This window comes from Ctenopharyngodon idella, chromosome 22, assembly GCF_019924925.1.
Source record: "Ctenopharyngodon idella isolate HZGC_01 chromosome 22, HZGC01, whole genome shotgun sequence".
Lineage (NCBI taxonomy): Eukaryota > Metazoa > Chordata > Actinopteri > Cypriniformes > Xenocyprididae > Ctenopharyngodon > Ctenopharyngodon idella.
In genome coordinates this window covers 22,785,376-22,806,061 of record NC_067241.1, presented here as the reverse complement: position 1 = coordinate 22,806,061, position 20,686 = coordinate 22,785,376, and the positions used below count along the sequence as shown (strand labels likewise).

Sequence of the window (20,686 nt, the reverse complement as noted above, 5' to 3'; positions counted from 1 at the left end):
GATAGACAGACAGATGGATAGACAGATGATAGATAGATAGACAGACAGACAGATAAGACATAGACAGACAGACATAGATAGACAGTCAGACAGACAGACAGATGATAGATAGATAGACAGACAGATGATAGAGACAGACAGACAGATAGATAGACAGATGGATAGACAGATAGATAGACAGACAGACAGACAGACAGACAGACAGATAGATGATAGATAGACAGACAGATAGACAGATAGATGATAGATAGATAGACAGACAGACAGACAGACAGATAGATGATAGATAGATAGACAGACAGATAGATGATAGATAGATAGACAGACAGACAGATAGTTGAGTTTCTTTATATCTTTTATCCATTGATATTTGGTCTAAATGTTCTATTACAAAAGAAAGCTATTAATCATGTAACTGAAATGCATGATCCACCTCATTCATTGTTTTGAATTATCATAGTCCTTTAGTAATTATAAAAATGCAACGTCACAACATTTCATGAAAACCAGTTCTTAACACATGCAGAAACGTGCTCTGTTATGAATGTGTTATGAATCAACAATCACAGAGACAACAACATTACTGTAATCACTGCTCAAGAAACATAACTATTTTACTAAATTACTAAAACATTGATGCATATGATGCACTTTGCCTTGCTGTAGTCATACACATCAAAACTATCATTTATTTTTCCATTTATAAATGCCCACCTGAACCCAGTGCATGATGTGGTAAAATGAAGTTATGATGGTCAAAAATGTCTGTCTAGCAAAACACTTAAAGCAGATGCATTCTGTATGAACCGGCCATAAAACATGGCTAGAAATTATAACATGGGAATAATTTGACTTTATGCTTCTTCCCTCCAACGATTTCTGCTTACTTGCTAAATAATCTGATTACGAGTTTATCAGTGTAAACTAAATATCTTTCAAGAAAACATTTTCTGCCTCCACTATATATTCAGTGTCTTTACATTTAAATTAATCATTTGATACAATGAACTTATTGTGCACATACATGTTTTTGCATTATACTTTTTTAAAAATGGCTGCATTTATTATTACATCTATAACATAAGTTATAAATACAACATTATAAGTTATAAATATGTCTACCCACTGCTTTTGAACATACTAAAGATGATATCTATATCCACGATGACCGAACAAATCATCTCATCGATATAATGCACATTCCATTGGGGTGCTTGCAGTCATATTTGCACATAAAACAGCATAACACTTATCTTCCATCTGAACATACTCTTTTATAAGACGTCCTCAAAGAACTAGACCAAATAGACACAGACATGGGGAACAGAAATGTTTCTTTATTAGCATTTTTACCTGCAGCTTTCACACCACAGATGGATGACTTTTACAGAGCTAAAATGGTGTATAATTCATACAGTACAGGAAGCTCACTGCCGAATATCTGCATCTTCACCGATACATCGCAAGAACAACATCTCTGCCCAAAACATGACCTCTGACCTTTCCGAACTTCAAGGGCTAAAAGTAAAAGGAGATGTTGCAAAACATTTCTCTCCATCAGCATGCAGTGCGGGGTTTATAGAGGTCAAACTTTATTTGAAATGTGATCGTGAACCGTCATTAATCACACACAAACACACAGACAGGATGCAGACTGTTTTTAAAGGCACAGTTCACCCAAAAATGAAAGGTCTGTGAAGCGCGTCTGAAGTTAAATGTCATTTATTTGAATTACATTAGGACTGTATGGAAAAGAGCAGCATGAACATTCATCAAAATATCATATAGCCTAACAAAATACAGTTAAATGGCTGACTTTTCATTTGTGGGTGAACTATTGCTTTAAGTCTGATTAGGTTCAGCACATGAGGTACAGGTTTAGAAATGGTTAAGCGAGCTCTAATTAGTCTCTAAAGCAGTACATGTAGTAAGTCACACACACAGACACACATACAGACACACACACACATCAAAGGGACAGGGCAGTAACCAATGGCAACAGCTGGCTCAGCTCAGACTCTATGTCGGCAGTTTTGTGGACAGGGTTTCCACGCAGATCCAGCCTGGTCAGTTTCATGCAGGACGCCAATGATTCAAGATCAGACAGTTTACAGATTTCTGAGAAATGCATTAAGAAATTACACACATAAATGTAAATTACACACTAACAATGTCAGATAAGAAGGTCTGAGTTAGATTCAAAGTTGCACACTTACAGTCAGAATGTCTAAAGTGGACCATCAAAATAAAGTGTAACCGATACAGTATATTACACATTCTTAACTAGTAAAAGAGAAATATAACTATATTATATAACTGTACTATATTAACTATATCATGTAATATTATGTTTAATAAATATGTTTAATATTGTTTAATATTTAATATATGTATGTTTAACATTTATTTATACTACCATTCAAAAGTTTATGGTCAGTAAGATACTTTCATGTTTTTGAAAAATGTCTCTTCTGCTCACCAAGACTGCATTTATGTGACCAAATACAGTAAAAGTAGTTATAATGTGACATATTATTAAAAATATGCTGATTTGGTTGTGCTGCTATATATTTTTATGGATTTTTTTCTATGATGAATAGAAAGTTCAAAAGAACAGAATTTATTCTGGAAAAAAAAAAAGAAAAAGAAAAATCTTTTGTATCATTAAACATTTCTTGACTGAAATTACATGAGGAAAACCAATTGTTTAGTCAATAATTCAAGAAGGTCCATGCTTTTAAGCTCTTGTACTTGGCCAATGAAAAAGTAGTTCCTGTAATTGTTTAACCATAGAATTTGTTACAATAAGGATATAATTACAGACCATTGATGGCTCCTCATTACATGCTTAGGGCAATGTTAACTTTTTTCTTTCTTTTTAAAATCTATTCCCTTAACAGATTACATATTATAAATTCTTAAACAAGTTAGTTAAAATGTACCACAATAAATACAATAGAACGTGATAAATTCTAGTAGCCTAAAGGTGGTCATGAGAAGTTTAAAAAGCTTGCAGGATCATCATCATGTTTTTTTATTGGCTGTTTTTAGATCATGTTTGACTTTCCTCATAGCGTTTTACTACATTCTCAATAGAATTCAAATGGGTTGCACATATTATCAAAGGAACGGCTCGCACAAATCTTTCGCGCCACTCATGCTTTATAAAAGCTCCGAACGTGCGTGTATGTGTTTCGGTGTGGGGTTAGAGTACTGGCAACATGTGAGAAGTGCCAGTACACCCTACAGACAAAAATATAGAAGTCCCGGCCCACTTCGAGCACTGAGTAAGATCGCATGGGTGTTTGAATCCAGAATGCGATACTTTAATGATAATCTTGCAATTTTATTGCGTTATATGTTTTTGTGCTAAATATCGTTTTCGTAGGCTATTGAGGAAAAAAAATACAGAAATTCCTTCATTTCCCTAACAAAATCGCACAGATTTTTTTTTTTTTTTTGGAGAAAAGGATACGATTGTTCTTCAGAGAAACCTCCTCTAGTTTAGGCAGATGATATAGTCCCTCCAGACTTTCAATGGCATTATCATCGGCCTCCAACACCTGAAGAATAAACCACTCCATATGAAGCACAATTCACCTTATTAATGCAATCATTTCAAAGAAACACTGAGTTAGGGGATTGTTCACACAGAATGCATTTTCCTTTGATTTTCTGTGCAAAAACGCACTAGACGGATGTCTTTATCCGTTGCACTCGTGTCTCGCATCTTTTGCAGCAACTCACGCATGACACGGTGGTCTAAAAATGCAGCTCTAAAGTTAAAAGAAGTTCAGTCATGACAACTCTCAGAATAGTTTTACCATGTTATTGAATATGGTAATGTTATTTGGTCTTGGCAGGCTAAGCCTGCTACGCTGCTGCAGAGCAAATATGGACTCTGCTGCTGCTGCATAAACAGACATACATCAATCCTGCAGCAGATCTAGGCAGGTGGAGCTGGGGAGGTGGAGGGGTTCAGAGGAACTCTGATAGCACTGCAGGACTAGATTACAGCAAACACTGATCCAGACTATTAAATGTTGAGCAAGCAATCTCATTGGCTGCAGGATCAGCAGAGGCCAATCAGCTTGTGCCATACGGTAATGATGTGATCGCTTGCAGATTGCATGTAATGGACACATCTCAAGAGCTTGCGTTTTTTGCGTTCCAATGACCTGTTTCTCACATTTTTAACAGCAAAAACGCATTCTGTGTGAATGGTGCCTAACAGTTATTTGTGGGAAATGATGAAGAAAAGAAGCATGGGTTCACCTCTAGGCACTGCAACATGGCAAACTGAGGTGGCAGCCGCACAAGCTGATTGGAGGAGAGGTTGATATGGGTCACCAAGAGAAGCTGATCGAGGTGACACAAGGTTGTCAGGTTCTGAAGTAGGAGAGAGAGACAAAAAAAGATGTCTAACTGCAAGATATTCAAGGTAATCTTTCGTTTCAAGCATTGCAACATTGACTGAAATGGACGGAACTTGTTCTGCAGAAGGATGCGGTCAACGCCAGAGAAACTGAAAGTAAGGGTCAGTTTCCACCTGGTATTAAGAAGCGTGTTGGTCGATCAGATCACAAGTGAACGACACTAAATACAGTTGAAAACACATTCTACCGATTGCTTTCGTAGTGTAGACGCTCATGTGATCAAATGTGTTCAAACAGTCACTAAAGACGGTCTACTCTCCGTCTACTGAACTAATGCGTAAACATTATGAGAAGCGCTCTAGCCAGACAGGATTTAAACTTTGTCGGCTGAAGACCCAAGTTTTGTTTGAAGATGAAAAATGTACCAAGCACAATGTTCTCTCTTCATTCCTGATTTCTAACACACACTCACAGCGTTCGGCTGATCTTGTGGCTGTCAGAGCAGAAATGAAAGCTGCTGCTCTCCGTATGTTTTTCCGTCATGTGTTCATGTGTAAATTTTGTGAACTTATTTCATCCATTAGATCGAAAGATCTGAAAAAGCCCATTAATTTACCCACCCATAGACCCTCCCCTACAAGAAATCAGGACAGAAGTGGTTGAAAGGGGACAAAAGAGACAGATTAAAACACCAGGTGTAAACGGGAATGCATCTCCCTCATCTACTTGTGATCTGATCAACCAAAACGCATCTTAATACCAGGTGGAAACAGGGCCTGAGATAAGTAAAGCACTGCATGGTGTAATACTGGTAATTTGGATTGGGAGGTGGATTATTGTGATCCATGTGGTCTGATAATCAGGGTGTGACTGCTGTTGTCACTACATTGACAGAAACAAGAAAGAGCTGTGTTTTTACTGTGATTCAGAACACCCACATGGGTGTTTCTATAACTGCACCATGAATTTGACAATAAATCAATTTCTTAACCTTTAATAGGCACACCCCAAAAATTTTTTATTCGTAGTCTGTCATTCCTTGTATAGAAGAGAATTTATGCCACAGTGAAATGAAATCATGAATAGCAACAACATTAAATAAAATACACCCACAACAAAGCTTTTCATTAGATTCACTGGAAATTAAGACAGACATTTTCTTAAACAAATTTGTACATTTTCTTTTATTTACACCAGAATGTATAGAGATTTGTTAAATAAAATGCTGAATTCACACCTCCAGTCTACCATATTTCATTCCAATGTTATTCTTAATTTTTAAACCTTTAAAACTAAACTGCTGATTTCAAAATGATTGCTGATATATTATATATATGTATTTTTGGCATTTGATCTGCTGAGCAAGCCCTCAGAAACTATATTACATTATAAAGTATTCTTGCCTTTATAGGATTCACAAAAAGTATCCACATATTATGACTTATTTCATTACTGCTTACATCCTGAAATTACAGTTATGTTTGTGTATTTAACACTCAAATGGTAATAAAGATTCAGTGAGTTGAGTATAAACATTTTTTTAACAGGATATTATATTTAAAATGTGCTCTATTAGATGGCTGAAAGACACGTAAAAGAATTAGAAAGTCAACGACTATTATATCTCACGTGCAAATGGTTGAGCAAGACGATTACACTGTACATTACTCATGACATTTCTTTCATGACATTCATGTGCAACATCAATTTCACACGAGTAAAGATATTTAAACAATTTAGTCACACTCATTACACAAGCACATAATGAAGTACTCTTTATAAATCATCCTGATGATGCCTAGGAATACTTTTTACAAAACACATTTTACTTTAATAACTCCAACCTCACATATTTTAATGTTTAGTTAAATGAACACATATTAACCAGGAATTAATATTCATAAATGAAATTTTTAACTATTGAAAAAAACTTTAATAAACTGAAATAAAGAATAATTAAAAAAAAGTGAAACTAAAATATTCATGCCTCTGAAACTACCTAAAATAAAATTTTAAAAATAATAGTGCTGTATTAATGAAGGCAGATCTGAAAGCAACTGGTTTGCAATTGACAGTCTTGCATTAAGTCATTTTGATTTAAGATTATAAAGCCATTTTGTTAAAAAGAAAAAAAAAATGCTTGCATAAATTGTTCACAATAAGACCAGTAACCTGCATTAAGAAAATAAATAAATAAATAAAAAATTCATGCTGATTTTAAAATTACCCCCAAATAACGGCAAAGAGTAATTAAATTTTAAAAGTTCTGCCTGAAATTGATTTATGAATGTTTATTTTTTTATATTAAATATGCATTAAGAAGATGTCTCCATCATATACTGATAAATGAGAACATAAATGAAGAGAAAATGAGAAAACAAAAATTAAGAACAAGAAACCTTCATTAGAAAGTATAATTGAAAATAAATTGAATAAAAACTAAATTAAAAAATAAAAACTACAATGGAACAGGGTTGGCCGCTCTTACCTTATTGGAAAGGCTAAACACTCGCACCTCTGCATACTCCATTTTCAGAATGGTGTTTTCAATCATAAACTTGCTGCACAGGTCACTATAGTAGGAAGAGCGCATGGGGTCCACTTCCTGTAAAACAGAGAGCGAGAAAAACACCAATTATACGACTTTCAAAGGCAAACATCACCATCACTATTGCCCATAGTGAGGCGTTAGTGATCTGAACAAACACCTAACCCAGTGTTCAACTCTGCACACAATTTGTGCCACACATTATTGGAATATAAACCAAGTCCTGAGATTTTAATAGGCATTGCTTGTTTCCAGAAACCTAAAGTAAACAATTACATATTTAATGTATTGTTTGTGCCTCATTATTTCTTGTTGGCAGAGCATGTCTCATTGTTGAGGTTGCAGTAGTTTGTTCTCACTTTAAGGGTTTGAAAATGTGCCAGAGTCTCTTTCTCATGGCCTAGAGGATCCAGAGCTCTCATGAGGAGTATGACTGTCAGCAGACACCCTGAAACACACAGTTTCTTTTGTCAAAGAGATGACAGGAAATACAAAATGCTATGTGAAGTATGCATACACACACACTTACATTTGTTCTGAGGTTCGAGCTCCAGCAGCTGATTGCAAGACTGAAGCTCAGCCTGTAGCACTGAACCTTTCTCAACCGACAGCTCACTCCTGCAACACACAAACCATAGGCTTCTGTTATTTATATGAAGGTACATATAATGAGACTTTTTTGAGGATTTTTAGAATGACCAAAAAAAAAAAAAAAAAAAAAAAAACTTTTTTTAAATTTTGTTATTCCAATTGAGGATGTCACCAAAAGGAGGTTTAAAATGTGAACATTTATCTGAATTCTGGGGATAAACTTGTCCCAACACAATCAAACGTTAGTAAGCCATTATTCTTCTCATCATGACACCGGTTACAAACATGAAAATTTTACTTGCAAATAATTGTCATACAAATAATTGAATTATTTATATTAAAATAAATTATAATTAAATTATCTTTTTAGATAGTTTACATGTAATATACAGGCACTTTAAGAATGCAATTATTCACATTGAACTAGGATACTGTATAAAATGTATGACAGATAAGGCTGTTTCATTTTAACTGAAACCAAACCCCACCCTCTAAGGACATGTCAGCAAACCTGAATCTGTAAGATGATTGACAGGCAGAGGGCGGGGCACAAACCTGCTGACAGAGCACTGGGCTGATTTCTCTGTGATTTCTGTCAGTTAGTTGTGACATTATTAGTTGTGACAGTTAGTAGTATTTGAAAAAAGAATCACTTGTAGCAACTTTAATTATCAAAGCTTGACAAAAATCTTACCATGACCAAAACAGGAATGAGAAGGACATTGGAGCTGTACATGATCGTTACACATGAAAGATTAAGACCAGTGGGGGAAAAATTGCTATAATATTCAAATATTGCAGATTTGCAGTTCAGTGTTTGGTTTTCCTGTGTTTTGAGAAATACAGAATGTGTTTAAGACTTTTATATTTTCAACTTAGTGTTTTAATATACACACTATTGTTCAAAAGTTTGAGGTCAGGAAAAAAATAATTTTCTTTTGAAAGAAGTCTCTTCTGCTCACCAAGGCTTAATTTATTTGATCAAAAATACAGTAAAAACAGTGAAATATTATTACAATGTAAAATAGCTGTTTTCTATGAGAATATACACTGCATGGCCAAAAAAAAAAAAAAAGTCGCTGTTTGGATTTTAATAGGAAAATACTTCTATGGATGGATCATTATTGCAGTGATTATTATGTTTCTAGCATGTTATATGTTTGGCAACGGTTCTTTTAACCCTAAAAGATGGAGTGTGTAGCTTTTCATTTCTTAAACAACCATGTATTAAGATGTATCATGGCCATATTCCAGGATGACAATGTCAAGATACATCAGGCTCAAATTGTGAAAGAATTGTTGGGAGGGAGCACGAAGAATCATTTTCACACATGAATTGGCACTGACCTTAACGTCAGTGTAAGTCTTTGGGATGTGCTGGAGGAGACTTTACAGAGTGCTCACCTCTTGCATTGTCAATACAAGATCTTGACCAAAAAATGATGCACCTCTCGATAGAAATAAATGTTGTGATGTTATTTCCATCAAGAGGTGCATCAATTTTTGGTCAAGATCTTGTATTGACAATGCAAGAGGTGAGCACTCTGTAAAGTCTCCTCCAGCACATCCCAAAGACTTTCAATGAAATTAAGGTCTGGATTCAGAGGTGCCAATTCATGGTTGAAAATGATTCTTCATGCTCCCTCCCAACAATTCTTTCACAATTTGAGCCTGATGAAACATATAACATGCTAGAAACATAATAATCACTGTAATAATGATCCATTCATAGACTCTTAAGTATTTGCCTATTAAAATCCAAACAGCGACTTTTTTTGGCCGGGCAGTGTATGTTAAACTGTAGTTTATTCCTGTGATCAAAGCTGAATTTGATAAATGTCTTCACTGTCACTTTTGATCAATTTAATGCATCTTTGCTGAATAAAAGTATTAATTTCCTTTAAAAAAAAAAAAAAATCATATTGACCCTAAACTTTTAAACAGTAGTGCATTAATTAGGCTAAGAATCATGGACAGGTGCATGTTGCCAATAAAACGGCTTCTTTTAATTGTTTGTTGCATATGCACAGTATTAATCTTACAAAGCAAGCTCTTCACCATCAGATCTGAGAGATGAAGGGTTTAGTTGTCAAAAAAATAAAAATAAAAAAAATCAAACAATTAAAAGCACACAAAGAGACATACAGCAGTACCTGAAGAGTTCCTGATCAGTGGCAGAGTCTCTGCACCAGCTTTCAGCACAGCCTAAAACATGACAGAGATGTTTACACACTCTCTCGGTCTTCATCTCTCTTCAATAAACACACAACCATGATTTCCCCCACAATGACCCCGGCAAACCATCCATCACACACACACACACACACACACACACACACACACACACACACACGTACGTGTCAGTGTGACACTCACCAGTATAGAGAGCACAGTCTCTGTGTGTGTGTTTCTCTGTCCAGTGGACGGTCAGGTTGTGTTCGTTACTCATGTCAGCGATGGAGCCGGGAGGAAGATCACACAGCTGACACAAACAGTTAAAGATCTGTGTGTGTGTGTGAATAAATAAAGATACAGCTCAAGTGCTTTACAAACAAAGGACGTGTGACGTGTTCGTTCCTGGAAGAAAACTCAACACTCAAGTGTTTCAGGGAGTTCAGAAACAGTGACACTAATATAAAGAATAACTCCATCTGGAAGGACTTTGCAGAGCTTTTTCATGATCAAACAGCAACATTACACACTAAAGAAAGATGAACATGGAAACAAGCCTAACAGGTGCTCTTTAAAACAGGAATGGCACTGCTTGTTGATGGCAAAGTGAAGGATACCCAGACAGGACTGTGATGGAAACGTGGGTGGGCGCTTCTCCACTCCACCTTCTGAGGCTGCCCGTCCAACACCAGCATCAGACCCACCGACAGCGCCTGAGAGAAAGACACTCGTTCACTCACGCTGTGGTTAACAGTGCTGTTGATTTGAGGAGTCAGGAGTCACTTACCTGAACAGGTTTGGAAAAGGCGACAGACACCCTCTCGCCCTCCCGGCTGACATACACACAACTGATCATCTCCTCTCGCTCCGCTACATACACACACACACAACAGGGGTGAGCAGACTTATCATGTCAAATGTGGAGTAGACACACACACACACTCACCTCGGCCCAGCAGCCAGCGGTAGTAGAACCAGGCGCTCTGATCATTGGGGTCGGTGAAGAACGCATTATGTGCCAGCTCATATTCTAGAAAAGACATCACATCAAAATTTGTTTTATAGCTCACTGAAATACATCTGACTGGTCAACAGAGGTCAAATATTTCTGTTAATATCACAGATGCTTGATTCTGACTGGCTGACAGATATTCTGAAGTTTTGATTATTTTTGCACAGATATAAAGGTAACAGTTAAGATTAGGGTCCAGTTCTCACTATTAGCTATTGCCTCAATAAACTCCTAATTACTGCTTATTAATAGTCAGTAAGGTAGTTGTTAAGTTTAGGTATTGGGTAGGATTATGGGATGTAAAATATGGTCATGCAGAATAAGGCATTAATATGTGCTTTGTAAGTAAGCAATAAGGTACGAGAGGCTGTGCTGTATCGTGAATAAGTCACGGCTGAAGGCCTGCAACCCCTTCAGCCGTGACTTATTCAGGATACAGCACTAGCCTCGAGTACCTTATTGCTTTTATAAAACCGTTACCACACAATACAAATATTAAAGCCAAAAATATGTATCAATGCAACTTTCATGAAGTAAACTTTCACTAAAGTATTCCTTCCGCTGGAAAAAAATAGTCCATGACCGTGAACAGCAACAGAAGTTACATTATTACGCCATTAGATGGCGGCAAAAACTGTCTTTATGAGTGTGTCAGTCAGTAGCAAAGACTTTTACATTGAAAAGACTGAACTGTTGTGAACACGGAACAAGACGCAACTGACAATGCTTTGACTAGCACTGTCAGTCATGGGAAAACCCCTTAACTGTTAAAAGGACAAGATAATACATCGGACATTTAAACAGATTTTTTATTATGAACATAGAACTGACCTAAAGGGAAATGCTAAATCTGAATGCAGGTAATAAACTCACTCACTCGATCTCTTTCTCACAATACTCTTCTACATAATACAGTAAGCTTCAATGAACAATATCAATTGAAAACATACAGTTTACATTGCTAAGAGTGGTTGCTAAGGGTGTTGTGTAGTGACACACAGAACCTTTGGGTGAATCAGTCATAGCCGTGTTTTATCGTGAATAAAACACAGCTTTTGACCAATCAGAATCAAGGACAGGAACTAACCGTTTACTAATAATCAGCCAATATCCTAGTAATATGCATGATAATAATCAACTTAAGTGTTACCAGGTCTTGACCATATTATCATGTTACTACTAACTAAGACACCAAGAAGACAATGGTCAAGAAAATAAAAATGAGAAACAATAAGATAAAAATGGCAAGCAATTTAATTTTATAATTGTTTTATAAAGTATATAGTCTTCTCACATAATAAAAATAATTTAAACTGAAAGCAATATTTCTTTTCCAATTATTTATTTTTTGATGCAGCTGTGTAATAATCATTATAAATGTCAAAGTTTATTCTGTCATAATGACTGTACATTATTTCTTTTATATCAAATCATTTATAAATATGTACATCTTTTCATTTTAAACTCAGTGATCCTATTGTAATTTTAGAAATGTCTTTTCTGATTGCTTTAATAATTAAATTAACCTTTAATTTACTAAGAATATCTTTTTTCTTTGTGAGACTTCATAAACAACTTTTAACTTTTTATTGTTTTCATTTTTAATAAACAGAACCTTTAAGCTAACTATAAGGAAGGATGGGATCAGAAAATGATGAGATCTGAACTACCGTTCAAAAGTTTGGGGTCAATATTTTTTTTAATACTTTTTTTAGCAATGCATTAAATTTATTGATCAATTGACAAAAGATTTCAATTTCAAATAAATGCTGTTTTTTTTAACGTTCATCAAACAATCTCAAAAAAGTATCATGGTTACAACGAAAATATTAAACAGCAAAAACATTGATTTCTGAAGGATCATGTGACACTGAAGACTGGAGTAATGATGCTGAAAATTCAGCTTTGATCACAGGAATAAATAACAGTTTAAAGTGTATCACAATAGAAAGTTAGTAAATTGTAATAATATTTCACAATATTAATGCTTTTACTGCATGTTTGATCAAATACATGCGGCCTTGGTGAGCAGAAGAGACTTCTTTCAACATTAAAAACATTTAAATATCTCATCAACCCCAAGTCTTTTAATGGTATTGAACATCATGAGCTCATATAATATTTTGTGTGTTTTGTGTGTTTGTCAATACAGTGTTCTGGATGTGCTGAAATTAAGCAGTACGGTTTATAAGCTAAAGACATACACAGTCTCAAGTGCCTTACTGCTCACATACTGTGTGCTGTTCAAACTGAGTTCATGTACCTTTAAGAAGCTGCTCCTCACAGACTCTGTGTGAGTGAATCTGAGGCGAGGAGGTGGGGGAGGGGCTTGTGTTGGGGCCGGAGTCAGGGGCCGGTTGTGGGTGGAGCTGAGGTAACAGCGTGCTTCGGTAATGCCAGCTGGAGTAGTTGGAGAAATTGGAGCCGATCAGCCGATCTGTAAACTGCAGCTCCTGCTCCACAGAAACACCAGACTCTTTCACAACTGTGCGGCGGTAATCCCAGCAGTGGACTGAGAACAGAGATGGAACAAATACACATTAGAGAAAGAGAAAAATATACAGTGCATTCTTAGATGGGTCCTGTTCATTCCATTACAGTTGCGTTCGTCCAGGCTGAGGCAGCGGTCGCAGAGGCTGAGCTCCCGTGTCCAGTCAGGCTGGGGCAGGCGTGTGTTCACCCAGGTGCGGTGGTGCCAGCAGCCATAAGACTTGGGGTTCACTTTCAGACAGGCCTCGATGAAGTGCAGCTCAGACTCGTACAGCTTCTGTACCTCATCCTTCTCTCTAGACACACAGACAAACAGATTACTGTCCTCAAAACGCTCTTTTGGTCAGGGGTTGTAATTAATGAATGGTTATTATAAACATTACTACTATGTCCTGACGGGAGAAAGTTTTTTATTTTTTATTTTTACTTTTTATAAAGTTTCACAGCTTTATAACATATTTCAGAAACCAGAGTATTTTGAGGTCAAAAAAGTCACAATGGTTTTGGTAAGTTTTATAGCTTCTTAATTAATTGTGCTTTTATTTTTTGTTTCAGAATTATGTCAATACAAAATAATAATAATAATAATGATAATTTGTTAGGAATTTTTATATAATTACCTTCATTTAAATAGAAAAAATGGAAAAAATGGCTTTACCAATATTATATTACATTCACAAAATATTACAATTTAACCAATTTACAGAAGCCCTGGTCTGAAAGAAAAAATAAAGTTAATCAATTTTAACATAATTGTTTATTATAATTATAAAGTTTTGATTATAATTATAAGGTAAACAAAATGGATTTATTATTTAGAACGTGATATGGTTCGTTGCATAATGGTTATTTGAATAAAACACATTAAATATGTTATAAAACTAGTCATTCACTGATTCTTGAGATAAGGGACAAAATGTTCTACACACAAAAAACCTCTTTATGTTAAAAATAAATAAATTCATCAAAATAAAAATACTTAAAAAGTTACATATAAAGGAAATCTGGATACTCAGGACATTCACTGCTTTTAATTTTGTTAGTATTATTTAAAAACATGCTCTATACTTGGAAAATACATGTAATTTAGCCTGTCCTCAGCATGGTCACAATGTAAAATTGCCAAACAAAGTGTTTTAAAATGCAACAAATTCAAAAACATACATTTAAATTGAAAGGCAGAGATCTGTAATATATCAAACAATACAAAAAGTAAGTCTTGAATTATATTTTCCATAAAAAATGCCTATCAAAGTTGTGTCCTCTTTGCGTCAACTTCGCCAGGATTTTTTATAATTCTGAATAAATCAGGCAATGTCATGGTCATCTTTAACTCTGAGGACCCCTTTCCTTTTTCCTGCTCATTGTGGATCTCACAGTAGGACAAATAGTCTTGGAAGTTGTATAGTTTTTTATATTTTATACAAATAATGTTGAAGTCTCTGCAGTCACAGCTTTATCATGTCAACTCCGTCATCCCGGTGTAATAGTTGCTGTAAATAGTTGTGGAATAAACATTGGCATTTTTGATATGTTTATTAAGGCAGCTACAACTGAGAAAGAAAACAAAATTGCTCCACTGTACAACATATGGTTAAGGTGGAAAAATATTCAGTTTTGTCAACTCCGTCAGACGTCAACTCCATCAGGTTTTAAGTCTGATGGTTGACAGGAGCTCTCAAAAAGTTTAATACGAAAGATTTAATATGTCTTCTGCATATGGGGAATTCTTCTAATGTTGTTTCATGATTCTATTTACATATACTGTATATTCGGCCCCAGCTGGACCTTTGTCAACTCCATCAGTATTTGTCAGCTCCGTCAGTATTTGTCAGCTCCGTCAGTATTTGTCAGCTTCGTCAGTATTTGTCAACGCCGTCAGTATATCGTCGACTCCGTCAGTTTTTGTCAACCCCGTCAGTTTTTGTCAACTCCGTCAGTACTTGTCAATGCCGTCATTATTTGTCAACTCCGTCAGTATGTCAACGCCGTCAGTATTTGTAAACTCCATCAGTATTTGTCAACACCGTCAGTTTTTGTCAACTCCATCAACTCCGTCAGTATTTGTCAACTCTGTCAGTTTTTGTCAACATTGTCAGTATGTCAACTCCATCAGTATTTGTCCACTTCATCAGTTTTTGTCAACGCCGTCAGTATTTGTCAACACCGTCAGTATTTAACACCGTCAGGTGAAGGTTTTTGTTAGTTTTAAAGGAAATGTCTTATTCTTTTTTCAATATATTGTGTTAAAATATTAAAACTTCAACTAAACTACATGATATCATGTCTGATTTACCTAAGAACATTGGTTATATATGTTTAATTTTAAAAAGGAAGTTAGAGAATTAAGGAATTTAGGAACTGGATTGTTCATAATAACCCTAACCCAAGAAAGGATGGATCAAATTAAAACATCATGCTTTTAAATGCGTCTGACAGAGTTGACACAAATTAAGTTCTGAAGTGAATAAATGTACATTTTTAGAAAAAAAAAAATCAGAAAAACCTGTTCCCTCACATGGTTCATTAGCAGAGACCTTTGCCTACAAATATATCAGTTTAAAAATAATGTATTATTAAATAATAAAAACTAATTTCTGAAACATGTTTTGTCCCTTATCTCAAGAATCAGTGCATTAAATGGTATTACACTGGAAAAATATTATAATAATTATAAGTGTATTTAACCAATTTTCAGAAGCCCTGGGCAGAAAGAAAAAGTGTTGATTTCAAATCAAATCAAGAAACAATGCTTAATTTCTTATAATAAATTTTAAGTAGATTCATTTCAACCAATAAACAAAATGGATTTTGCATTTAATACATGTATGATTTGCATAATATACATAAATTATGCCATAAATACTAAATCAAAATTGGCAAAATATTTTAACATTTAGAAGTAAATGTAACTAATTTTCAAAAGCTCTGGAAAATAAGCTGTTTTGATCAAATACAATGTTTAGATATTTTTATAATAAGTAGAAAAACACATTTTCACCAAACAAAACAGATTTTGCATTTAATACATTTGTGGTTTGCATAATATACATAAATATGATATGAATCTAGTCACTTGACGTATTGGCCAAATATTATAATAATTAGAAATAAAATGCAACTCATTTTCAGAAGCCCTGGGTAGAAAGAAAAAATATTAAAAAAAGTTTAGTTCACTTGGATTTAACATTTAATACATGCGTGGCATGCAAATATAGTTATTTTGCACACCATCAGCTGTAAACACTAAGATTTTCTGATTGTGATGAAAGTGAACGCTAAACACACATCAGAAATATGTGCTGTGACAGAACTGATATGTTTTATCTGATGGTGTTGACAAGTACTGAGTGACAAAGCACAGGTGAAGATAAAGAAAAGCACAGGTGAGAGAATGAAAGCAATGCATGTAAATATACCTCAACAGATTAACATGATTCCTTAGTCAACCTAACACTTGTATCTTGAATAAAGCATGCATGTGTTATGGGCTGACATGATGGCTGGATCTGTCTCTCACCGTAGCGCCTCGAGCTGCAGCAGCACTTCTCTCCTGTAGTTCCACAGTGTGGCGATGTCCGGGTTTGAGGACAGGAGCTGCTGAGTCAACTGCAAAGCCTCCTCGTCATGTTCTCCAGCGCTCCTCTGACACACACAGAGAGACAAACTTCAACACACTTCGACTCGAGCGGGACTTCATTCCTCACACGCTGCAGAACAAACCTTCCTCAGGACAGCGTCGCGAACAGACACAAACGCCTTCAGCTTCTGCTCCCTCTCCTTCCTCTTCTCCTCCTCCTGCTGCGCGCTCGTCTTTAACTTCACACGGCCGTGCTGATGATCACACACAAACACACAGATGTGTTCAAACTGGGCTCCGGGGCCCCGCAAGAGAGTGCTGAGGGGCCCACGGAAATGTTTACAGAAAAATGTTTTAATTATAATAATAAAATAATAATCAAGAACTTGATTAAATAAATTTATAATAAATAAAAATTTAAGTAAATAAATACAAATATTTAAATTAATTAATTAATCTAACAGCATACTAGATTTATTTAGTACCGTACCACAGTGAGTAGAACAAAAAGGAAAATAATGTAACAATAGAAACTAAATATTTTATGCATATTTATACTAAAGCAATAAGCCCCAAGAAGCCGTGGTTTACAGTGAATTATTAACTAGCACTGTCAGTGTCAGCAGGGCATGGGAAAAACCCATTAACTGTTAAAAGGACAAGATCCCAGCGTAAATTCAAACAGATTTTTTATTGTGAACTTAGGACTGACCTGAAGGAAAATGCTGAATCTGAATGCAGGTAATACACTCAGTTACTCGATATCTCTCTCATAATACTCTTCTACATAATACAGTAAGCTTCAATTAACAATATCATGTATGTTTACACATTGCTAAGAGTGGTTGCTAAGGGTGTTGTACAGTGATACACAGAACCGTTGGGTGAAGCAGTCATAGACATATTGTATTGATAACTTTTTTTTATAAATAATAAACAACTATTTTCATCTGAGATTTGGAGTCAAATTACAGGGGTGTAAAAATGACTTTAGAAAGATGGCAGCATCATTATTTTATTTTTACACAGAGATTGGTAGCTCTATTAGTAAAATCTGTTGCTATCTTAGTTTCATTATATGCCAACAGTGACCGTTCAAAAAAGGCACTTCTTGTGTTTTTTGCCTCAAGTTTGCATGCCTGTAACTCAAGAAGTATTAAAGATATCTTAATATCCTTTTAGATTTTGGTTCTTTCCTTTCCTTTTGGTATCTTCATTTTAAAGGCCCTCGATGGTTCAGTCCAGAGATATGGAGATCTTAATGCGGCTCCATGAGTAAACTGTGCACATTTTCTGGGGTCAAAAACTTTGCATACAGCTGATACTTTTCTTCTTTTAAAGAGGAATATCTGAAGAATAATAATGTTGAAACTAGAAATGTATCTTGTTTCCCTCTATCAAAACAATTGAGTTCCAAAAATGTTTTTCCCCTCGGAAGTTTGCGTGGCTGTCTCTCATTAAATATATCTTAATATCCTTTTAGATTGTGGTTCTTAAACTTTTTTTTGGTATGTTCATTTTTAAAGGGTTAGTTCACCCAAAAATGAAAATTATGTCATTAATTACTCACCCTCATGTTGTTACACACCTGTAAGACCTTCGTTCATCTTCGGAACACAAATGAAGATACTTTTGTTGAAATCCGATGGCTCAGTGAGGCCTGCATAGCCAGCAATGACATTTCCTCTCTCAAGATCCATTAATGTACTAAAAACATATTTAAATCAGTTCATGCGAGTACAGTGGTTCAACATTAATATTATAAAGTGACGAGAATATTTTGGTGCGCCAAAAAAACAAAATAACGACTTATATAGTGATGGCCGATTTCAAAACACTGCTTCATGAAGCTTCGGAGCGTTATAAATCTTTTGTGTTGAATCAGCGGTTCAGAGAGCCAAAGTCATGTGATTTCAGCAGTTTGGCGGTTTGACACATTTACTCTCTCACGACCATTAATGGATCTTGAGAGAGTAAATGTCATTGCTGGCTATGCAGGCCTCACTGAGCCATCGGATTTCAGCAAAAATATCTTAATTTGCGTTCCGAAGATTAACGAAGGTCTTACGGGTGTGGAACCCGTATGAGGGTGAGTAATAAATTACATTATTTTCATTTTTGGGTGAACTAACCCTTTAAGGTTCAATCCCAGTGATATGAGGATCTCAATGCAGCTCCTTGTCCAATTTGTTGAATATTACCCATTTTCAATGGTCAAAAACAAAATGTGGGTCACTTTGCATACAGCTGATCCGTATTGTATTTTAAGAAGAATCTCTGAAGAACAAATAATATTTAAATTAGAAATATCTTGTTTCCCTCTATCAAAACAACTGCATAGAACATTCCTGTTGGGGTCTGTTACGTATAAAAGATCTGCTATACATTACTGAAGACAACACTGGAATTCCATGTTTGATTTATTTATCAGTAAATATATAAAAATTTGATTAACATAAAAAAAAAAAAAGATTAAAATAAACTGACATAAATAAATTCTACATATAACAGTACGGTACTGAATGTTAGGATGGGGATGATCATATTTGGGGGTCTGTAGCATCTGAAAGCATGAAAACCCCTGCTTTAGAATAATAGATGGAAATAGAGGAAATGAAATAACACTGAAAGAAAGAACAACTCACCATAATTCACCACTTGATTAAGATCTATGAATAGGAAAACACATTAAGGTGACAGATTATTTATGACTTTTCTTAATGCATATGTGCAAAAGCATGTTTAAGACAGATGATACATCTTGAGTATGAGTATGAATGTGACCAGCCCAACACACAATGAATGAACACCTCCGTTTCATTTGACATGTAAAATATCGCATTCAGCGCACAGTTCCTACGCCTGAAACCGCGATGACACATGAGAGTAGATCCCTAAAATCATCACAGGTCTGATCTGTCATACTGATGCACAATCACTGAAGCTTCACAGCATGCTGTAAACATCGCTTTAACACGAGGCTGGAGTTTCGGAATAAACAGCTATGTATGATAAAGAGCCTGTTTTGTTTTACCTGTGTGTTTGACTTCGGGGTGTGATGGATGTGTAATAAATGCGATGTGTACTACAAACAACTCTTCCGTCGCTTCAAAAATGCGTCATCGTGATGTCCACTAGCGCCCTCTAGAAGACAAAAGCTGCAGGAGCTTCCACAACACAGACAGAATGACTGCGACAAGACAAATAAAAAAATAATAATAACAGAATAAGTGAATAAAAATAAAAATATAAAAGATACAATATACTAAATAGACAATAGACAATATTTGAACAGATATGTCAAACGCAAGGGAATGTAAATAAGGTATGGTGTATTAGATAAAGAAAGAATAGTGTTGTTTATTGCATTATATTATATTATTTTACATATATATATATATATATATATATATATATATACACACATTATATTATTATTTTTATAATAGTACAAGCTTGTACGAAAGCCTATTATTAACCAGATTGATAAAAGATCATATAAGCTATTTATACTCCAGGGGTGGCAGGAATGTTTTCTTCATTTTCTAGAGTAATCTTTTTGTTCACACAAATACAGGTCGTATCAACTTTCTGTCAGAGAGCGGTGTAAATGTATACAGGCTTTCGTACAGTATACGTTCAGACGCTCAACACGCACATCCATGTTTTCACGCATTACATTATAGTTTAACTCCCAAAATAGGACAGATTTGATAAGATTGGTTTACTCAGCATTATCAAGTCCTCTTGAGAGAATCAAGCCATTGTACCGAGACCATAAACCTGCAGTAATCAGAGACAACAACATCCGCTCTGTCTCTCATGAGGGAGACGTTTCTGGAACAGCATGTACTGCAGAAATAAAGAAGACTATCTTGTTACCTTTGTGTCTTTGACTGTTTTATGATTTTTATGAA

General features: G+C 35.2%; 1 protein-coding gene across 2 annotated transcripts; it reads right to left on the bottom strand.

Moving 5' to 3' along the window:
• Positions 1-1,317: 1,317 nt before the first annotated feature.
• rabggta (Rab geranylgeranyltransferase subunit alpha) lies at positions 1,318-19,946 on the bottom strand. 2 transcript variants are annotated; one of them, XM_051880140.1, is made up of 18 exons: positions 19,804-19,886; positions 19,415-19,438; positions 18,340-18,476; positions 16,913-17,023; positions 16,710-16,834; positions 13,298-13,485; positions 12,963-13,211; positions 10,634-10,717; positions 10,475-10,557; positions 10,305-10,400; positions 9,892-9,997; positions 9,669-9,720; positions 7,454-7,542; positions 7,284-7,372; positions 6,865-6,981; positions 4,276-4,389; positions 3,476-3,563; positions 1,318-2,118 (listed from the first exon to the last, which is right to left on the bottom strand). In XM_051880140.1, the coding sequence occupies exons 3-18, from the start codon at positions 18,343-18,345 to the stop codon at positions 1,970-1,972; spliced, it is 1,746 nt and encodes a 581-aa protein (XP_051736100.1). In that variant the 5' UTR covers positions 18,346-18,476; positions 19,415-19,438; positions 19,804-19,886; the 3' UTR covers positions 1,318-1,969. The 2 variants fall into 2 exon arrangements, with proteins under 2 accessions (XP_051736100.1, XP_051736101.1); XM_051880141.1 differs by lacking the exon at positions 18,340-18,476 and having other exon boundaries at positions 19,804-19,946.
• Positions 19,947-20,686: the final 740 nt, after the last annotated feature.

Coding starts and splice junctions, on each gene's coding strand:
- rabggta (XM_051880140.1), bottom strand. Junction 9,998..10,304: donor TCCATCACAGTCCTGTCTGG/GTATCCTTCACT, acceptor TGTTTGTGTCAG/CTGTGTGATCTTCCTCCCGG. Junction 7,543..9,668: donor ACTGATCAGGAACTCTTCAG/GTACTGCTGTAT, acceptor TGTGTGTTGCAG/GAGTGAGCTGTCGGTTGAGA.